The sequence below is a fragment of the Lynx rufus genome, unplaced genomic scaffold (assembly GCF_022079265.1).
Source record: "Lynx rufus isolate CCGP_SWC_20201006 ecotype Redwood Valley unplaced genomic scaffold, mLynRuf1.p SCAF_11, whole genome shotgun sequence".
NCBI lineage: Eukaryota > Metazoa > Chordata > Mammalia > Carnivora > Felidae > Lynx > Lynx rufus.
Window position 1 is genome coordinate 13,693,503 of NW_025814825.1, and position 17,514 is coordinate 13,711,016.

Below are 17,514 nucleotides of genomic sequence, written 5' to 3' on the forward strand. Positions count from 1 at the left end.
CTGCCCCACCTTTTACACCAGCCTCAGAATGGCCCCCGGACATCCCTGTGTCAGTGCGTTTGTTCGTACAAACAGCATTTGCTGAGCCCCTTCAATGCATCAGCTGGTCATCTGGGGAAACCAGTCCTTCCTCTCCTGGGGCTTATGTTGCAGGGAGGAGAGACAGACCATAAGCAAACACGTAAATGGGTGAAAACAGAGGTTGAGAAAGTGGAAGTGTTCTGAAGGCAATAAAACAGGCTAATGGAGCGGAAAGTGAAGGGGTATGAGGGGCCGGCGCAGGGATTAGGGAGGGCTCCTCTGAGGAGGTGACGTTGGAGTTGAGGCCCGAGTGTGGATAAGGCACCCTGCAAGGTCTGCAGGGACAGGGTCGGGGCAGAGGGGCTTCAGGAGAAGCTTCGGAGAGGAGGCCTAATTCCCTCCCCTGCCTCCTCCAGGGTCCTCCAGAGGGGTGGCACGCTCTCAGCCTGTGTCCCCTCCCCCGGTTGAGAGCAGAAGTAGCCCCCCCCCCCACTGGTGGCCATGTGTTGATCACGGAGCTGTTGAATGCAGCCCGGCCCATGTGCCACCCAGGACGCCAGCCCCTTTTGTCAGCAGGCAGTTAAGTAACAATTTTTAATTCATAAGACATCTTACCCAAAGCCCACGTCTCGGACTGACTCTCCATTTTCAGTATACGGCCATAGAGTCAGACCGGTCGGTGCCGGGCCCGTGGGCCAGCCTGCCCCACTGGACCCATAGAGCTGTTTCATGGTCTACCCCTGGCACCGGAGGAAGGAAAATCCAGGGCCTGTGAGACGTGATCTCTTCAGCTGCGTGAGAGCTGAGTTTAACTCTGTTCCACCCCTCACCACCTGAGTGCCACTTATTTTTAACTGCTCTGTGCCTCAGGCTCCTTGGCTGTAAAATGGGGATGCAGATATCTATCTCATGCGCAGGGCGGGGATGTGAAAACGTGTAAAAGATAATGCATACAAAAACACCGCGCAGTACCAGCCGCGATTCCTGTCGGCTGCTGTTCGGAGACTCGCCGCTCCTTCTGGATGAGACGGGCCACGGTCGGGAACGCCCTGCTTTGATTCTTCCATTCAGGAGGCAGGCGTAGCGGGGAACGGAGGACCAGGCACCAAAGCGTGCGCCTACTATGTGCCAGGCACCACAATAGATGCTTTATGTACAGGATCACGCCTGATCCTCGCACAGCCTGGTGAGGTGGGAGCTGTTATCTACACTTTGCAGATGAGGAATTTGGCTCAGAGGAATTAGCAGTTTGCGGGAGGTCTCACAGCTGGTAAGTGGCAGATCTTTTGCTGGCACCTAGGTCTTTTTTTTCATCCTGGGCACAGTAGGTGGTCTCTTCACTTGGGTGTTGATATAATAGGCTCCAGGCAGAGATGGGGACTAAAAGAGAGACCCCTGGAGAGAAGGGGCTGCAAATCCCAGCCCTGCTGTCTTCCCTGGGAAGGGCCCCTGACCCTGGACCTGAGGAGGGCAGGGTGCCAACTCAGAGGCCAGGTGACGGAGCAGACACCCATCTCCCGATGCCTCCTTCCTCCATTCAGGGACTGGCATTTGAGTGGATGGATGTTTGTGCCCAGAAGCCCAACCAGATCATGAGCTCCTCATAAGCGTGGCCTTTTTTCCTCTTCTTCCCTCAGCCCCAGCTCAAGGCCAGGCCTGCAGCATGCCCCCACCTAGTGTGTGCTTACTGACCCTTCCCAGTTGCTACAGAGTGGGGAGCGAAACTTCAGGCATCCAACAGATATGTCATGAGCGTCATGCCATGGGGGACAGAAGTGAGAAACCCTGGCCCTTATCCTCTAGGCCACACTGAATCTCGCTGTGAGAACCAGGGTCACCCCACGGCCAGCCCAGCACCGTGGCTCAGCGAGTGTGATATGGCACAGCCCCCAGGATTGGTTTTCCTGAGGCCTGTGCCATTGGAGGTGGATCTTAAGAACAGGAAGGAACAGGGTGGAAACCATCGCTTTTCCCTGAACTCGGAGGCCCGCAGGACCGGTGGCTGTTAGCCCAGCGGAGCAGACAAAGCAATTCAAAGTCACGCCTGTGTTCCCACACGCACCATCAGCCACTCGCTAAACTGCTTCTGTCCCAGACCTGGCTCGCTGCGGGTCAAGATGCTGCCAGGGAGATAACAAGGGGACGAGAGGTGGCAGTGATGCTGTTTAGCAGGGCCTTGGAGGAGGGGCACCTGGGGAAGGGGGGAGGCTGCCAGCCTGGGAGGAACAAGGATGTGGGCGGGTGAGCCCCCCACGGCCCAAAGAGAGAGCTGCGCCTCCTCCGGCTCCCCATGTCTGACCTCCTGCCTCTCCCTACTCCCTCCATCCAGCTTCCCTCTCCCACAACCTCCTGCCTTTGACCGGCTATAAAACACAGAAGCCCTTTGCCTGACTCTGCTGCGCCCTCTAGCTGCCACTGGGCCTCTCTCCTTGTTTTGTTTTGTTTTTTTTTTTTTACTCCCCAAGCATCTGCACCTGCACTCACTGTCCCCACATCTGTGCCCCACCCGCCCGCAGTGTCTCACAGTCTGACCTCTGGGGGCATCTGAAGATCCAACCTGTGGCCGGTGCTGGGATCTTCCTTCTCCTTAGCCTGTCTGTCGGCGCTGCCTGCCCCTACTGACCATCTCTCTCTCGGAACTTCCTCCTCTCCTGCCTCCGGGCACCTGGCGCTATATAATTTCCAGACTACCGCCTGTCTGTCTAAATTCTCCTGCTCGTCCTCACTGGAGCCATAGGTCTGCCCTAAAAGTAGCCTTGCCCGTGCCCTTTGTGTGTCACCACCTCGGTGCTGACAGCTCCTGCCTGCAGCCCTGCCTTCCCACTAGTCCCCACCGCAGGCCCTCCTGGCCACCACCTGGGGGACCTCTACATGTGGGCATTCTGCTTGCTACATAATCTTCCCTGGAGGAATGGATCTAGAACTTCGGAAACATATAATGTTTTTACCTAGGACTCCCTCCTGAGGAAAAAAAAAAGCAACTTTGTTACATCCATTCTATATGGGATGATGATCTCTTGTGTATCACTTAGCAGAGGGCCAGGTGCAGAATGGGTGCCAACACGGTGTAGGGCCAGTGCCTGCGGGGCAAGGAAAAGAGAGACGTAAATGTACTTCCAAGCCAGCCATTTAGCAGCCATGTGACCTTGGACAAGCTATTTAACGTCTCTGAGCCTGCTTCCTCGCGTTTGACGTGGGCTCTGTTCTTACTAAGTCATTGTGAGGAGTAAGTAATATGGTTGTGCAAACGGCTTAGCCTCAGTGCCTGGCATATGGAACTGCTCAGTAAGTACTGGCTACTGTTTTTAATAAATAGGGGAAAGAAGGCTGGGACTCCCCCCTCGGCCGCCTTTCGTGCTTTAGCAGACTCTGTTCCCATCCCCGCCCCACCCCCGCCCCAGCCTTTCTTTTGGGAATCTGAAGAGGCCTTGGTGCCTGGAGCTCCTAGAGGAGATGGCTGCCCCCAAGAGAACCGGCAGGGTGGTAATGACCTGCTTCTTCTCTTTTGCAAACACTGTAAGTCCCCAGTTCCCAGAACCCTTAGGGTGCTGAGGCCAGCCCTGCTGCATCCCAGAACCACCCCCACAAACCAGGTCTATGCGCAGGCACCATGGACAGCACCTGTCGACCCAGGGGAAACAGCTGCCTTTCTGCTCAGTGGTGGGGGCTGAACAGGTGAAAGGCGTCCCCGGGAAGCCTCCCCAGGCCCCCCCCCCAGGCCCCCTGGGACTCAGATAAAGAAAGTCCGGGAGACCAGAGGGCTGACGGGGTGGTATCAGTTTCCAGGGTAGCAAAGAAACTTGTTTGTGTGGGTGCCAAACCCACAGAAAGGGAGGATGGTGGGAGGGGAGCTAAGGGAGAAGAGTAAGGAAGTGGTGACCCACTCCCCACCCCGAGGGCAGAGCCCCAGTGAGATGGCCTGTGAGATGCCCTTGGCCTTGGCCTCAGGGCTACCAACTTGTACGTATGAGCTTTTCGTTGTGAGGCCCTCCTGGCAAGAGGGCAGGCTTGGCTCAGTGTTCCTGCTGGGCAAACAGCTCTAGACACAGGCTTGTGGGGTGGGGGTGGGAGTGGTGCAGGGGGTCCACGGTGGTGTCATCTTGGGCAAGTACAGGTGGCCAACCCTTGTTGAGAACTTCCTCTGTGCCAGGCACTGTATCCACTCATTTAATCCTTGCAACAACACTCTGGGGTGGGTACTATTATTGCCCCCAATTTACAGACTAGGAATCCAAGATCATCCAGGTATGTTAAGTAACTTGACTGAGGTCACCCAGCTAACAAAAAGCAGAGCTGTCTGAGCCCATACAGTCTGCCTCCCGAGAGCATAACCTTAACCACGTCTCTGTGCCATGTTGCCATGTTGCTTTCCTTCGGGAGCCTGAGCTCAGCAGGTACCTGCTTACATGTTCAATAGCATGATTATGTCATCAATGTCGATCTTTGCTGTGAGACGGAAGGCATGGACCTTGCCTGCTTTTCTCTGTGGATTCTCCAGCACCCTGCCCACAGTAGGTGCTCAATCTGAACTCAATCAAATGGGTGATCTAATCAATCCATCAGTCTTTGAGTGAGCCCTGCCCTTGGCCCCCACTGCTTAGGGCACAGGGCTCACCTCCCGTCTATGCCTGGACCAGCATCCCGGTGAGGACTGCTATTGCCATGGTGACAGGAGACCATCAGAGCCAGTGGCTCACTCAGGTGGCCCTGTCAGCTCCCTGGCTATAAGCCTTCCTGGCTGCTGGTCCTGGGAGTTAGTGATTCATACTTGGCTGGAGGCTGAGGTAGATATGGAGAATAAAAGGATAGGTGTGGGTGGAGGGGGGATGTGTTGGGGGAGGGTCCCCAAGCTTGAATGGGTACCAGTTGGAGAGTATTTGCCTGCTGGTTTGTTGGAGAAGATGCCTGGGTCGGGGGGAGGGGATATTTTAGGTACTGGAGACAGATTTCAGGTTGGGGATGGGCAGTATGGCCATGACTGGGGCAAAGGTGCTGAGTGGGGAGGCCCAACTGGGTGTTCCAGGGTTGATAACCCCATTTTTCAAACAAAAACCAAAGCACATCATTCAACAAGGGGCTTCTGGTTTGTGAATGATTTATAGGAAAAATCTTGCAAAGATAAAAATTGAATCACATTTAGTTAAACATTTGAGAGGTTCCTTTATTGGGAAGAATAAATTTATATGGAAATTCGGAATGATGGGATGCTAGCCCTGGAGCTGGGGAGGTGGGGCCCACGCTGGTGGCGGGGGGCGGGGGGTGGTGACGGGTGACAAGAGGCTTTGAGGTGTTGCCTCAGGGCAGCCCTTCAGCTCAGTATTAGGGGCTCAGAGGACACAGCGCCCACCTGCGATGTCCATGCTTCACCCCACCTCAACCCTGATCACCCTGTGATGTGAATGCCTGGTTGAGGGCTGCATCCCCTGCTAGAATGTGTCCCTGGCACATCATAGGAGCTCGATAATTGTCAAATGGATTAGCTAATGACAAAAAGATGAAAGCATGCATCCCCTTGTTTGCCCGGCAGCAGAATTCCTGGCTAAAGAAAAAGCCCTTACACTCATGCGTGTCTCTGCCTCCTTGCAGCCCTGTCCTCCCCACTCCACGCACTCAGCGGGAAGGTACCCAGGTTTCTCTATGGCTACGGGAAGAAGCTCAAGACAAGGGGGAGGCTGGAGTGACGTCCCATCCCTGGCCAAGCCCCACATCAGATCCCCAAAGCCCACAATCAGAGCTGCACGGGCTCCGCAGTCATCAGCTGCCTCTCCCCTGCCTCGGCCAAGCCCTGCGGCGGGCTGGGAGGACAGCGGAGGGCAGCTTCTAGCCACCAACCCGGTAGATATGGGATGCCTTGCCAACCAGCAGAGGTTTGGCCGAGAACAGTCCCTGTCCCCAAGTCTAAAGTGAGAAGAGGACATTGTCTGCTCTGTGCTTTCCCTGGTCGACTGAAGACACGATGTGAGCCCCTAACTGTGCACAGATCCCTTGAGAGCCGGGGCCACGGGTGAGTGAGGAGATTCAGTAGTTTCTACCTGTGTGTGTTGAAAGCCTGAGGATCCGTTCACACCTATGGAATCAGTGTCCATCGACCCCTTCCCCAGTCCTGCCCATCATCCAGGGCCCAGCTCAAGCCATACTTAGCGAGTACTTACTTTGTCTGGGAACTGTTCCAAGCCTGCATACATACTGTTTTTCACTCTCATTTAATTCTTATAACCTTATGAGCGAGATCCATTATTATCCCCCTTTTACAAATGGGGAGACCAAGACATAGAGGGGTTAGGTGAGTTGCCCAAGGTCACACAGCTGCTACACGGTGGGGCAGGGGATGAATGCCACCTCCTCCGTGAAGCTTTCCTTCCTTGAGCCTTCCCCTGTGTGAACAGTCTCTCCCTGCTGAGAACTCAGAGATGCTAAATCTCCTACGTGTCAAAGCCCCGTCACCAGGCTGCGAGTGCCTCCCTCCGCATCCCCCACGCCACCAAGCACGGGGTCCGGCCAGAGGACACGCGCCCTGGAGATCGCGGACTCTGTGAAGGAATGGCAGCGTGTGCGTATGTGAACGAACCAACAAGTTGGTTAATGAGGGCGAGAGAAGAGCGGAATTGGGATCTGCCCGCGTGAATTCGCAGCCTGGTGGGAAGGGCACCAGGACAAGTGTGGGGGCCCCAGTGGGCTGGGAGCAGCGATCCTTTAGGAACCTGCTTGCTACTGGGTGCCCAGCACTGGCCAGGCTCCTTGAAGGGCAGTCATGAAAGGCCCCCGTCTTCAGGCTGGCCGAGAAGACCGCATGAACACACGGGCAGCAATGGGAGAGAGAACAGAGCAGTGGCGACTGCCCGTGAGCACAGAGGGTGAGCCAGAGAAGCAGGGCCACCTTCCTGGAGGAGGAGGAGGGGTGGCCCTGTGTGGGAGGATAGGAGGTGTGGCCAAGAGAGGAAGGTGGACATGGAGACAAGAGGAGGCAGGAATGGACATGGTGATTTGGGGAACCCGGGGAGGCCCCCGGGGGGACACGGGGTGCCTGTAGAGGGAAGCATAAAATGAAGTCGGTGAGGGAGAGAGGGGTGGACACAGAGGCCTCGGTCTCCACCAGCATCACCTGTGTGTGATTTTTGCCAGTACTTTAAATATGCACTTCAAGGTTTTTTTAAGTTTATTTATTTTGAGAGAGAGAGAGAGAGAGAGAGCGCACATGAGTATGAGGCAGGAGGGGCAGAGAGAGAGAGGGAGAGAGAGAATCCCAAGCAAGCTCAGCATGGAGCCCAATGTGGGGCTAGAACTCACGAGACCGTGAGATCATGGCCAGACCTCAAGTCAAGAGTCGGACACTTAACCGACTAGGCCACCCAGGCGCCCCTGTACTTCAGGTTTTGATAAGTACTTAAAATAAAGGCTTGTTCTTAAAATCAAATTATATTTATTGTACAAGGGAATTGTACCACTGCCATGTAGAAAATCAGAATAGGATAGAATGAAATAGAATAGAACATGAGCCTAAAAATAACCAAGCAAAGTGGGCTCCTGCTTTAGTCCATTCGGGCTCTATGACAAAATACCAGGGGTCGTACGGCTTACGGACAGCAGACATTCATTTCTCTGCTGGAGGCTGGGAAACCCAGGGTCAGAGCGCCAGCACGGTCAGGGAAGGGCCCTCTTCCCGGTTGGCAGAAGGGCACTTCCTCACTCTGTCCTCACATGGTGGAAGGAGCGTGGGATCTCTTGGGCTCGCTTTTATCAGAGACCAGTTCCACTCAGGAAGGTTCCACTTCACGACCCACGCACCTCCCAAAGGTCCACCCACTAATACCGGCGTGTTAGGGCTTTGGACATCCCCACATGCATTCTGCAGGGGTTGGGGGGGGGGAGCAAGCATTCAGACCCTCGCGGTTGCTGAGTCCTGGCTGCGTGCTGCTCCCTTTGGAAGGCTCCCAGCCAGAAGCCTGCTCTCTCGGTGAAAAAAGGAGAACGAGCGAGTGTTAAGAGAGATGCCAAAGGCATACTAGCACCAAACCAAGGCTTCCCCCTTGACTCAGTCGGAGAGACGAGACGGAAGAAGACTGAAGAGCTGAAAGTCGTCACTCTGCAGGTCACTGCTGGCTGTGCCTGGGCCCCGTCCTCCAGAACCCTTCCCATTACTCCTCGAGCCAGCGTCCGCGTTAAGTTACTGGTTTGTCCCTAATGCGCAAAGAGGAGCCCTCACTGAAGCCCACGTCCACCTGCCCTGGGCCCCAGGCATACCTGGAATGTTACTCTCTCCTTGCAGGGAATACCAACAGCATCTTCGCCCTGGACTACATCAGTGGAGCGCTGACCTTGAACGGCCTACTGGACCGGGAGAACCCCCTGTACAGCCATGGCTTCATCCTGACCGTGAAGGTGAGGGCCCGGGGGCGGGGACCTGCCGCCCGTGTGGAGGGGTGCCCACACTGCGGTGCCAGCCTCCAGCAGTGCCCCCGGTGAAACTCCAGGAGGGCAGCGCCCCTGGCCTCCCACCCGGCGTGCCCAGGGCCGCTGTCAGGAACGGACAACACTAACCAAGCACAGGCCACATCGGGGGCCTTGCTGGGCACCTCACAGCCATTGCCAAAAGTCACATAGGATTGGGACTTTTATCCCCACTTGAGGAATGAGGGGACACACAGTAGGTGCTCATCCATGGGGCCACGTTCTGGTACTCATGATGCCAAGTTCTCCATCGTAGCTGCCTCAGATTCTTACGTTTACCCCATGTCTGGGATGTGTCCCGCTTCTAGCTTCCCTGGGGCTCTTCCCTGGTTAGGAAGCAGCAGCACAGTGGGGAGAGGTGGAAACTGCTAAAGTCCTTCCCCTGGAGGTGTAGTGGAGCCACAACCCCCAGGCGCCTGTAGCCCCCTGCCACCCAGGGCCCGTTATAATTAAAACCTGTGCTTTGCAGAGCCATTCCCTGGGAACCCCATTTAGGGTATGGACCCTACCTGGGCCACAGGGGTCCTCCCCAGCCCTACCCATCGGTTGAGGCAGGGGAGGGCACAGGACTGAGGAGAGGGGCTTGGGGAAGGAGGCCCTTCCATCCTGAGGAGAATAAGGCAGCCCAGCCTGGCCCTCGATTGCTCTCCTTGACCTTGGGAGGGGCTGCAGCAGCGGCCGGTTGATTAGCCCTCCCTGGCCAGCCGGCTTCTCTGTCTCCACCCAGTGTGCACATGTGGGCCGGTGAGGGGAGGTAGGCTAACACCACCTTTCCCCCCCACCCTGCATCAAGCTGCCAGCCAAGCCGTGGGCCCCTCTCCGCCTCCCTTCCTCTCTGCTTGCTTCCTGTGGAGGCACACATTTCGGGGTGGAGAGAGCTATACCCTGGCCCCAGGGGACCCTGAGCTCACCATGGAACCCTGATCTCAGTTTTTCCATCTTTATATAAAATGTGAGGGTGAGTTCCCAACTTTGGATGTGACTCCAAATCTCCTGGGGAACTGGCGAAAGGTACTTAGTCCTGGGCCTCCCACACAAAGATTCGGGTCCAGAAAACTGGAAATGGGTATTTGGGAGCCGGGGGCCTCTGCCCCAGAGACTAGGCACCCAGGGATTTGAGCCCATCTTTCCTGAGCCCGACCCAGACCCTCATGGCACCTAGCTCAGTGTTTGGGCCATAGCCGATGCCAGATTAAGTCTTGATTACCTGCTAGCACAAAAATGCTTAGCCTCGGTTTTATCATCTGCCGCATTGAATAAAGAGTCTCCCTTTGCCCCTCAGTGAGCCCCCAAATCTGTGTTGTCATCACCATGCCCCCTCGTCCCCTTGGTTCTGGAATCCTCCTGCCTCAGTTTGCTACCTACTCTGACTGTTGTCCTTATGCAAGTTACTTAACCTCTCTGAGCCTCGGTTTCCTCAACGGTAAAATGGGGATGCTTATGACAGAAACTTCCTCCTGGGGTTGTGGTGAGGGGATGGGATAATTCACATAAAGCACAGGAGATAGCATTGGGAAAGCCTTCGTAAATGATGATAGCGTGACTATGGACGCCTTCATCTCTGGGATGTTTGTCCTCTACCTGCAGGGCACAGAGCTGAATGATGACCGCACCCCGTCCGATGCCACAGTCACCACAACCTTCAACATCTTGGTTATCGACATCAATGACAATGCCCCAGAGTTCAACAGCTCTGAATACAGCGTGGCCATCACTGAGCTAGCCCAGGTCGGCTTTGCTCTACCCCTCTTCATCCAGGTGGTGGACAAGGACGAGGTGAGTCCCGGGAATGCGTGGTCTCTCCAGACCCCCCGCCCTTTCTGGGCTTTGCAACCCTGAGAAAGATGCCAGGTATTTCTAGGCTTCCAAATCCCCAGCTAAAAAAAATAGAAACAAACATTGCTACCTCCTCCCCTGCAAAACTCAGCAGTCTCTAAGCTTTGACCCCCGCCCCCACCTCTGCAAAAGCTATTTGAGCACACACTTCCAACGTGTAGTTCTTCATTTAGTCATTTATTTAGTAATGTATTTAGAAATATATGCCCATAGGGGCACCTGGGTGGCTCAGTCGGTTAAGCGTCTGACTTCAGCTCAGGTCATGATCTCTCGGTTTGTGAGTTCGAGCCCCACGTCGGGCTCTGTGCTGACAGCTCAGAGCCTGGAGCCTGCTTCGGATTCTGTCTCCCCCTGTCTCCGCTCCTCCCCTGTTCACTCTCTCTCTCTCTCTCTCTCAAAAATGAATAAACGTTAAAAAAAATTTAAGAAATACATGCCCATCTTACTAATCTAGTACATGCCTATAAAGCATACACTGAAAACTAGAAATTTTAAAAGTTGGAGGCTCTTGTATAAAACCTGTTCCTGGAAAAAAGTTTGTTTTCTGCTTTTGGTGTAGTGAGGACTCCTGCTTTTCCATGCGAGGAGCTTGAATATTTTCAAGGGGATCCCAGGCCGCAGGAGACCAGAGGTCCAGGAAGCTAGAAATGGGACACACCCATTGTGTGTCCTTGCAGGGCCTGCCTGGCTGAGGCCAGTCTTGAGAGGAAGGGACATGGGCTGCGAGTGAGGGAGAGCTTGAGAAGGACAGGAGGAGGGAGACTTGGGGATGGGGCCCGTGCCCCTCCAGGCCGGGATGGGACGGGCTTCCGAAGTGATGGGGATGCTCTCGGCCTGCCTCCTCCCTGCCCCTCTCAGGCACCAGGTCTCCCCTGCCCGTCAGCAGCCACAATCGTTAATAGCACTTATATTTATTACCGCTGTTCCCTGGCCCATTCTGCTCAGGAATTCCATTAGGTTTTCCAGCCTGAGGGGCTTCTCTGCAATTACTCCTCCCTTCTTGGGGCTCCCGCACTGGCCTTGCTCCAGGCCTGGCTTCCTGCTCGCTCCTCCTGCCCCTCTCCACTCTGCTCAACAAACCAGCACACCTGCCCAGGGCCCCCCCCCTCCCACGATCCACCGCTCTCCTGTCAGCTTCTCTCAACCGGACAAGGTCCTCCCCCTCCTGCCCTAACCCCCCAGCCCCCTTCCCTGGCACCAGCTCACCCCTGTCCCCGCCCCGCTCCGCCCACCCCGCCAAGGACATGACCGTGAAGAGGTTAGTCCCAGTGTGCGCGCGGGCATGCACACACAGCACATCTTTCCATCTCTTGCTAAATCATCCCATACCTAGCTGTCTGGATAACTAAAGTATGTACTGAGCACCTCCTGTTTACAAGGAGCTATATATTTGGCCCCTTGAGGGAGTGTAGCCCACGGTCACTGTCCTAAAGGGCCAAGCGTGCTTATACAAGGGCAGTATGTAGTTTCGAAAATATACGCAAAAATGTCAAAAGTTTAAAAGGTGGAGATAGATAGGTATAAAAAGAAGTTCCAACATTTTCTCACACCCCAGGGGGTCATCTTTTATCCCCCTGGAGTGCAGCACCCCCTTTAGACACCGCTGTGTGAGTGAGAGCCTCAGGAAAAGTCCCATCTCTGGTTTCAGGCTATCACTAATGTCCCAGAGAACAGAGACACTTGGTACCAGGGTGTGGGCCAGTGACAACGAGCAGCGAGGGCTCCAGAGCTCAACTGAGGAAGGGGGAAGAAGGGGCCAGAGGACCAGCAAAGGCTCTATGGTGAAAGGGGGCCCAAGGCTGAACCTTGGGACACAAATCAGATGGTAAAAGGCAGCCAGGAGGGCTGGTGGGGTGGGCAGTGGCCCACGGAGAGGCCCAGAGGAAGGAACCTGTACAAAGGTTTGTGGAGTCGGCTGGTGGGAAGGTGGGCCAGGACACAGGCTTTTAGGGCCTTGAATGCCAAGCCAAAGAACTGGGGCTTAATTTTGGAGGCAACCCAGAGAGGAGGCAGCTTGTGTAGTGGTTCATGGCCCAAGCTCTGGAGACAGACGGGGCCTATGTTCAAGTCCAGCCTTGCCATTTGCTAGCTCTGCGACTTTGGGTGAGTCATTGACCCTTTCTGAGTGTGACTTTGCTCATCTGTGTGAAAATGTATCTGTTTCTATTGCAGTAACAAATTAACCCTGAAACAGAGGGTTGTTTTTTCCTCAGAGATTTATTACTACTCGTCTGGCACAGGTGGGCAGGGGGACCCCACTCCGCGTCGTCGCTCAGGTGCACGCTCTGCGGTCACGTCGGTCACTGCAGGAGGGAGGGGGCAGCTAGAGGAGGAAGCACCAGCTCCTCTAGGCTTTGTCCCGGGACTTCTGCCCAGTTCGAGGGACAGGCCCCACCTCACTGCCAGAAGGCTGGGGACGTGGACAAGCGGCTCCACGTTTGCGTCTGCCACAGAGAATGCCAACAAGGCTCAGAGATAGGAGATCAGACCATTAGTCTATAGGACTTAGCCCAGTACCTGCCACCCATGCAGATGTTAACCAGATGGGTCCAGGGAGCATTGCCACCAGCAGGGCCAGAAACCCCAAGGCCCTTTCACCATGACTGGTTGGGGGATTTCAAGGTCACCCGGACCCCTGGGGTTTAGCTCAATCCTGCTTTGCTGGAGCCCTGTCCGAAGCATCTGCAGGAGTGCTGAGGGGTGTCTGGGTCCAGCCTGCCTCTAGTGGCCACCCCCCACCCAGGCACGGGCAACAGCATGCCCGCTGTGGACAGGGTGCCCAACACTACCAGCGACCATTTCACCGCTGCCCCAGGGAATTGACCAGTGTGTGACAGTAAAGGGCTGGCCCCATGTCTCCAGGGCACGGTGAGGTGCAGAGAACCACTGATAAAGAAGGGTGGCCCAGAAGCCCAGACTCCCCACCCTACGGTCTTCTGGGTCACCGTCCAGCCTCCCCCAGGAGAGCTACACCCAAACCATCCCAGACATGGTCCTGGACCGATTCCTAAATAAGAGGGGAGAATAAATTGCTTTCTAAATCGCCCTGCTCTTTTGTACCTCCCATCTCTCCTCCACTCTCCAGAATTCTGGAAGGATCCAGATCTGGATGGGGTAAATGCTCCCGAGACGCAGTCTTGGGTGCTGAGGGTCGGGCCCCAGGTTCCCAGGGTGGAGCGTTTAGCCACATTGCCAAGAGGGAACAGAAGGCAGTGGCCACCGGCACTTGAGCACTGGCCAAGTTTCCAGAATCTGGGGGAGATCAGGGAACCTCAAAGAGAAATCAGGCATCTTTTATAAAAAGAGATTTTTAAAAATGTGTCCTTTCTTCCAGTTCTCTTTTGCGGGGGGAGAATGCATCTGCTGGGATTTGTGTCTGGGGTGAAGGTGACTGGATTTGCTAGGGTGGCAGAAAAATGTGTTCATCGAGCCGGCTTGGATGGAGGAGGGAAAGGAGCACGAGGAGAGGTGAAATCCCTTTGTCAGGGTCTAAAGAGCCACATGATTCTCCCTCGCACTCACCATCGTTGTGGGTTTATAGTTACTAATGTGATGATCTCAATAGTATCTATCTCCCCGATTAGACTGAATGATGCTCCCCGATGTAACCCAGTGCCTCACACTCTACCTGGCACCTGGGAGGCACTGCAGAAATACGAACTGGTTCAATTAAAGCATGATTAAATGATAAAAGTAGCAATGAGGTGGCTCCGGGCTTTATCCAAACTAGATCGTCGGTCAGTGCCCCTGTGCTAAAGCCCAATTCCTGCTGAGTTTCTGTGAGAAGGTGACCTCAAAGTTCCACAGTGGGGCAGTAGAGGGTGCCGATGGAAAACAGAAAGGGAAGGAGGAAGCAGTTTATCCCGTCAGTTAGCACTTTGTGGCAGTCGTTCCTAGTAAGGATGCTAATCTAACTCACAAAGACTAGATAATGCCGCCATCCCCTCCACATGGGAGATTTTGCCCAGTTTCTTGCTGAATCTCAGGCTCTGCAGGAACATTCAAGATCACAAAGGTGCTTGAAAGAAGCCCTTTCTGTCTCCCAAGGACTCCCGTCCCCATTGTCAAGTCCCGCTGAGTAATTTCTTCTCTTTTGCCCAGCTATAGGAAACTCACGGAAGCCAGAGAGGGAAGGGATAGGGTGGGCTGAAACCACTAACAACCCGTTTGCACAGCATGACAGTTGAGATGCAAATAGATGGTTGTAATGCAAATCACAAAAAAAAAAAAAAAAAAAAACTCTCAAGGCAAAGGCCCCAGGAGTCAGCCTTGGTGTGGAGCGCAATCTCTGAGTTTCAAATTAAAGGTTGTGGCAGCCTCATTCCCCTGCTCCTGGCTACTGGGCGTTCTCCTGTGTCTTCCTCGGTGTTCTGGAAACCCACAGGAAATTAGCAGCACACTCACCCACTGGGATTCCTACCGTATCCCCACCCACCCCCTTGGCCGCAACATGTTCTTTTGTGTTTTCTCCAGTTTGGTCCGCTTTTCCTCTCCCGATCAAGCCTGCAGCCCTCCCCACCCCGTCCTGCCCACAGCTGAACCAGCCGGCCACGTTTTCCCATCTGCATGGGGTGAGGTTATTAGGATGGTTGGAATTTTCTGTTCCGTTGTCCTAAATTCCACTCTTCTCCTTAGAAGCAATCAGATCCTCTGTGTTCTGCGTCCTGCCTGTGCGGTGGCAGTGAGTGTAGGAGATCATCCGTGCCTCTGGCTTCTTTACAGATTCCAGCAAAGGGCTTTGTTTTTAAATACCGTTCGGCATCGGGCACGACCCCTCCCAGCAGATTTTTGGATCGCCGAAAACTGGTAGTACCTCTCACCTGCCCTGTACCTTTCTTCTCAGGAGTTGGGAGCCTTTGGTTCTCTTCATTTCTGTCTCATTTCTGACCCCAGCTTCTCAGAACATATTTCCTGCTGTCCTTAAGACATTTTTGCAGAGGGGTGGGGTTGGAGTGGGGAAAGGGACACCAAAGTCCCCCAGAGAGGCCTCTATTGCCTGGTTCTGGCTGTTTGCAGGAATTGGAATCATCTCAGAATGGCCTTCAGACTTCATTAATTTGCTGGCCTCCTGGCCTTTCTGAGGGCCTAGGCTGAAATTTACATAGATGAACGATTATGTATTCATTCACTCAACACACAGTATCGTGCACCTACTATGTGCCAACCATTGGGGAGTTAGTGCTAAAGATGCGGTGGTCCCTGCCCTCCAAGAGCTTACATTTCATCCCAGTGGGGCAGCTAGAGGAATAGGCACCAACATCGTTGTAGGTGAAAATGAATGTCAAGAAATCAATAAACAGGGCAAGTGATGGGGCACAGGAGGGGGCTATCTTTGGCTCCATGGTTCCAGAAGGCCTTCCAGAGAGGTGCTGTTTAGAACGGAGGTTAAGAGGCATAGAGGAGGCAGCCACACGGAGCTGCAGAGGGAGAACGTTCCGACAGCAGGTGTTCGGCTGCAAGGGCAGAGGCCCTCGGAAAGGGAAACGGCTGGGCATTTTCAAGGAGCAGGAATGAGACTGGTCAGGGGGCACTAGAGAGGAGGCAAGGACGAAGCATCGAAGCATTGGGCAAAAGCCAAAATGCCTGGGGAAGGCTTTTCTGTTACTGGGAGCCCAGTGGGGAGCCGGGGGGTTGACATGCTCTGAGTCACCTTTCTTAAGGAGCCCTCTGATTGCTGTGTTGCAAATGGGCTCTCAGGGGCCAAGGGTAGAAGCAGGGAAATGTGGCAACGTGGCACGGAAGCCCCTCCCCCTCAGCCACCTGTTCCGCCCAACGTGTGCTTTCTTTCCAGCATCTAACTGGAGGTTCTCTTGCAGTCGGGCTGTTTTCCTCTTAGGGTGGTGAGAAGCCAGAGAACCCCAACCCCCTTATTAGGAAACCTGAGAAGTCCCTCAGAAACCACCTTCAGAACTCTGCCCAGGAGGACAGCGTGAGTGGCCACCTTTGGTCTTTGTGACGGAGGCTCCCGGGTTAAAATCCCAGGATTCAGAACCCTGGCCGTGGCGTTCTGCTACCAGACCTACCCCAACTGCCCAGGGAAGGTGGTAGAGAAAACCCCGGAAAGCCAAGCCCCGCCCCCATTCTGCTCCTCACTCACAGTGATTCCAGGCAAGGTGTGGGGCTCACTCTGCCTCAGTGTCCTCTGGAAAACCATGGGTTGGGCCGGTCAGCCTCCTCAATTGAGACTCTCTAACCTTTAGGTCCAAGAGGACCGTGGCGGGAAGGGGAGGGTGCCACCTGAGCTTCCCACTTCACCCCTGCCCCCGTCCTCCCTTCCCTGTTGCTGCAGCTGCCCTGCTCCCTGCTTTGGGGCTCGGCCCCACCACCCTCTCCCAGCCTGCCCGTGTGCCTGTTTATTTGGTATTACCTGGAGCACCCTTTCTCTAGTGAGGGAGGGAGAGGCAGCTGGAATGGTGAACAGTAAGGACTTTGAAGCCAGACCACCGGGGTTCAAATCCTGCTCTGCTACCTTTGATCTGTGGAACCGGAGGGGACTTAACTTATCCTCCCTGCAAAATGGAGACAACAGCAGTACCTGCCTCACAAAGCTGTTGTGCGCATTCGATGAGTTAATCGGTGTGTTTGAAACCGTGCCTGGCCCATAAAAAGCCCTCTTTAAATTTTAACTAATTTTTATTATCCCAACCGTGAGAGAGACGGCCATATTGTTGTGTGTCCTCAGAGAGGAGGGAATCGAGGCTCAGGGAGGTTAAGGGGCTTCCCCAAGGTCACACAGCCAGCGGGCACAGAGCTTGGCCTCGAACTCTCTATCCTGTGATTCTTGCAGGCACTGGGGAGCCCCCCTGTTCTCAAAGGTTTGGTCCCACCCAAGCAGGTGTGTGCTCTACCTCCAGCATGGCTGGGGGGAGGGCAAGGGGGGAGGTAAGGCAAGGGGGGGGCATCTGCTCCGCAGAGGTGAACGGGGACACATCTGGCAGGAGCTAATTCCTATTTCAGGCAGGAGATGACACGATTCATTTGTTTGAGGGGCATAGGGAAAAAAAAAAAACGAGAGAATTACCCACCTCCCCAAGGAGAAAACATCACCAAATAAATAAATAAAAGGAAACAAATGACAGGGGGAAAAAGCCGTATTCTGGAATACTAGGTTTACTTGTAGGGATGGAATGGAGGCGGGGGGTGGGGGGGGGCAGTGAGCAAGGGAGATTGCTCTTGTTCTGCTAATCTTGGCCTTTATTTTTATCCATC

At 54.6% G+C, this 17,514-nt stretch overlaps 1 protein-coding gene across 1 annotated transcript in view; it reads left to right on the top strand.

Annotated features, from left to right (window-relative positions):
- LOC124506880 (cadherin-23-like) overlaps nucleotides 1–17,514 on the top strand; it is a 286,170-nt gene that overhangs the window by 170,350 nt on the left and 98,306 nt on the right. The window contains exons 9-10 of the mRNA XM_047072896.1: nucleotides 8,288–8,400; nucleotides 10,057–10,245. Coding sequence (XP_046928852.1) covers nucleotides 8,288–8,400; nucleotides 10,057–10,245 — 302 coding nt within the window. The remainder of the gene's footprint in view (nucleotides 1–8,287; nucleotides 8,401–10,056; nucleotides 10,246–17,514) is intronic.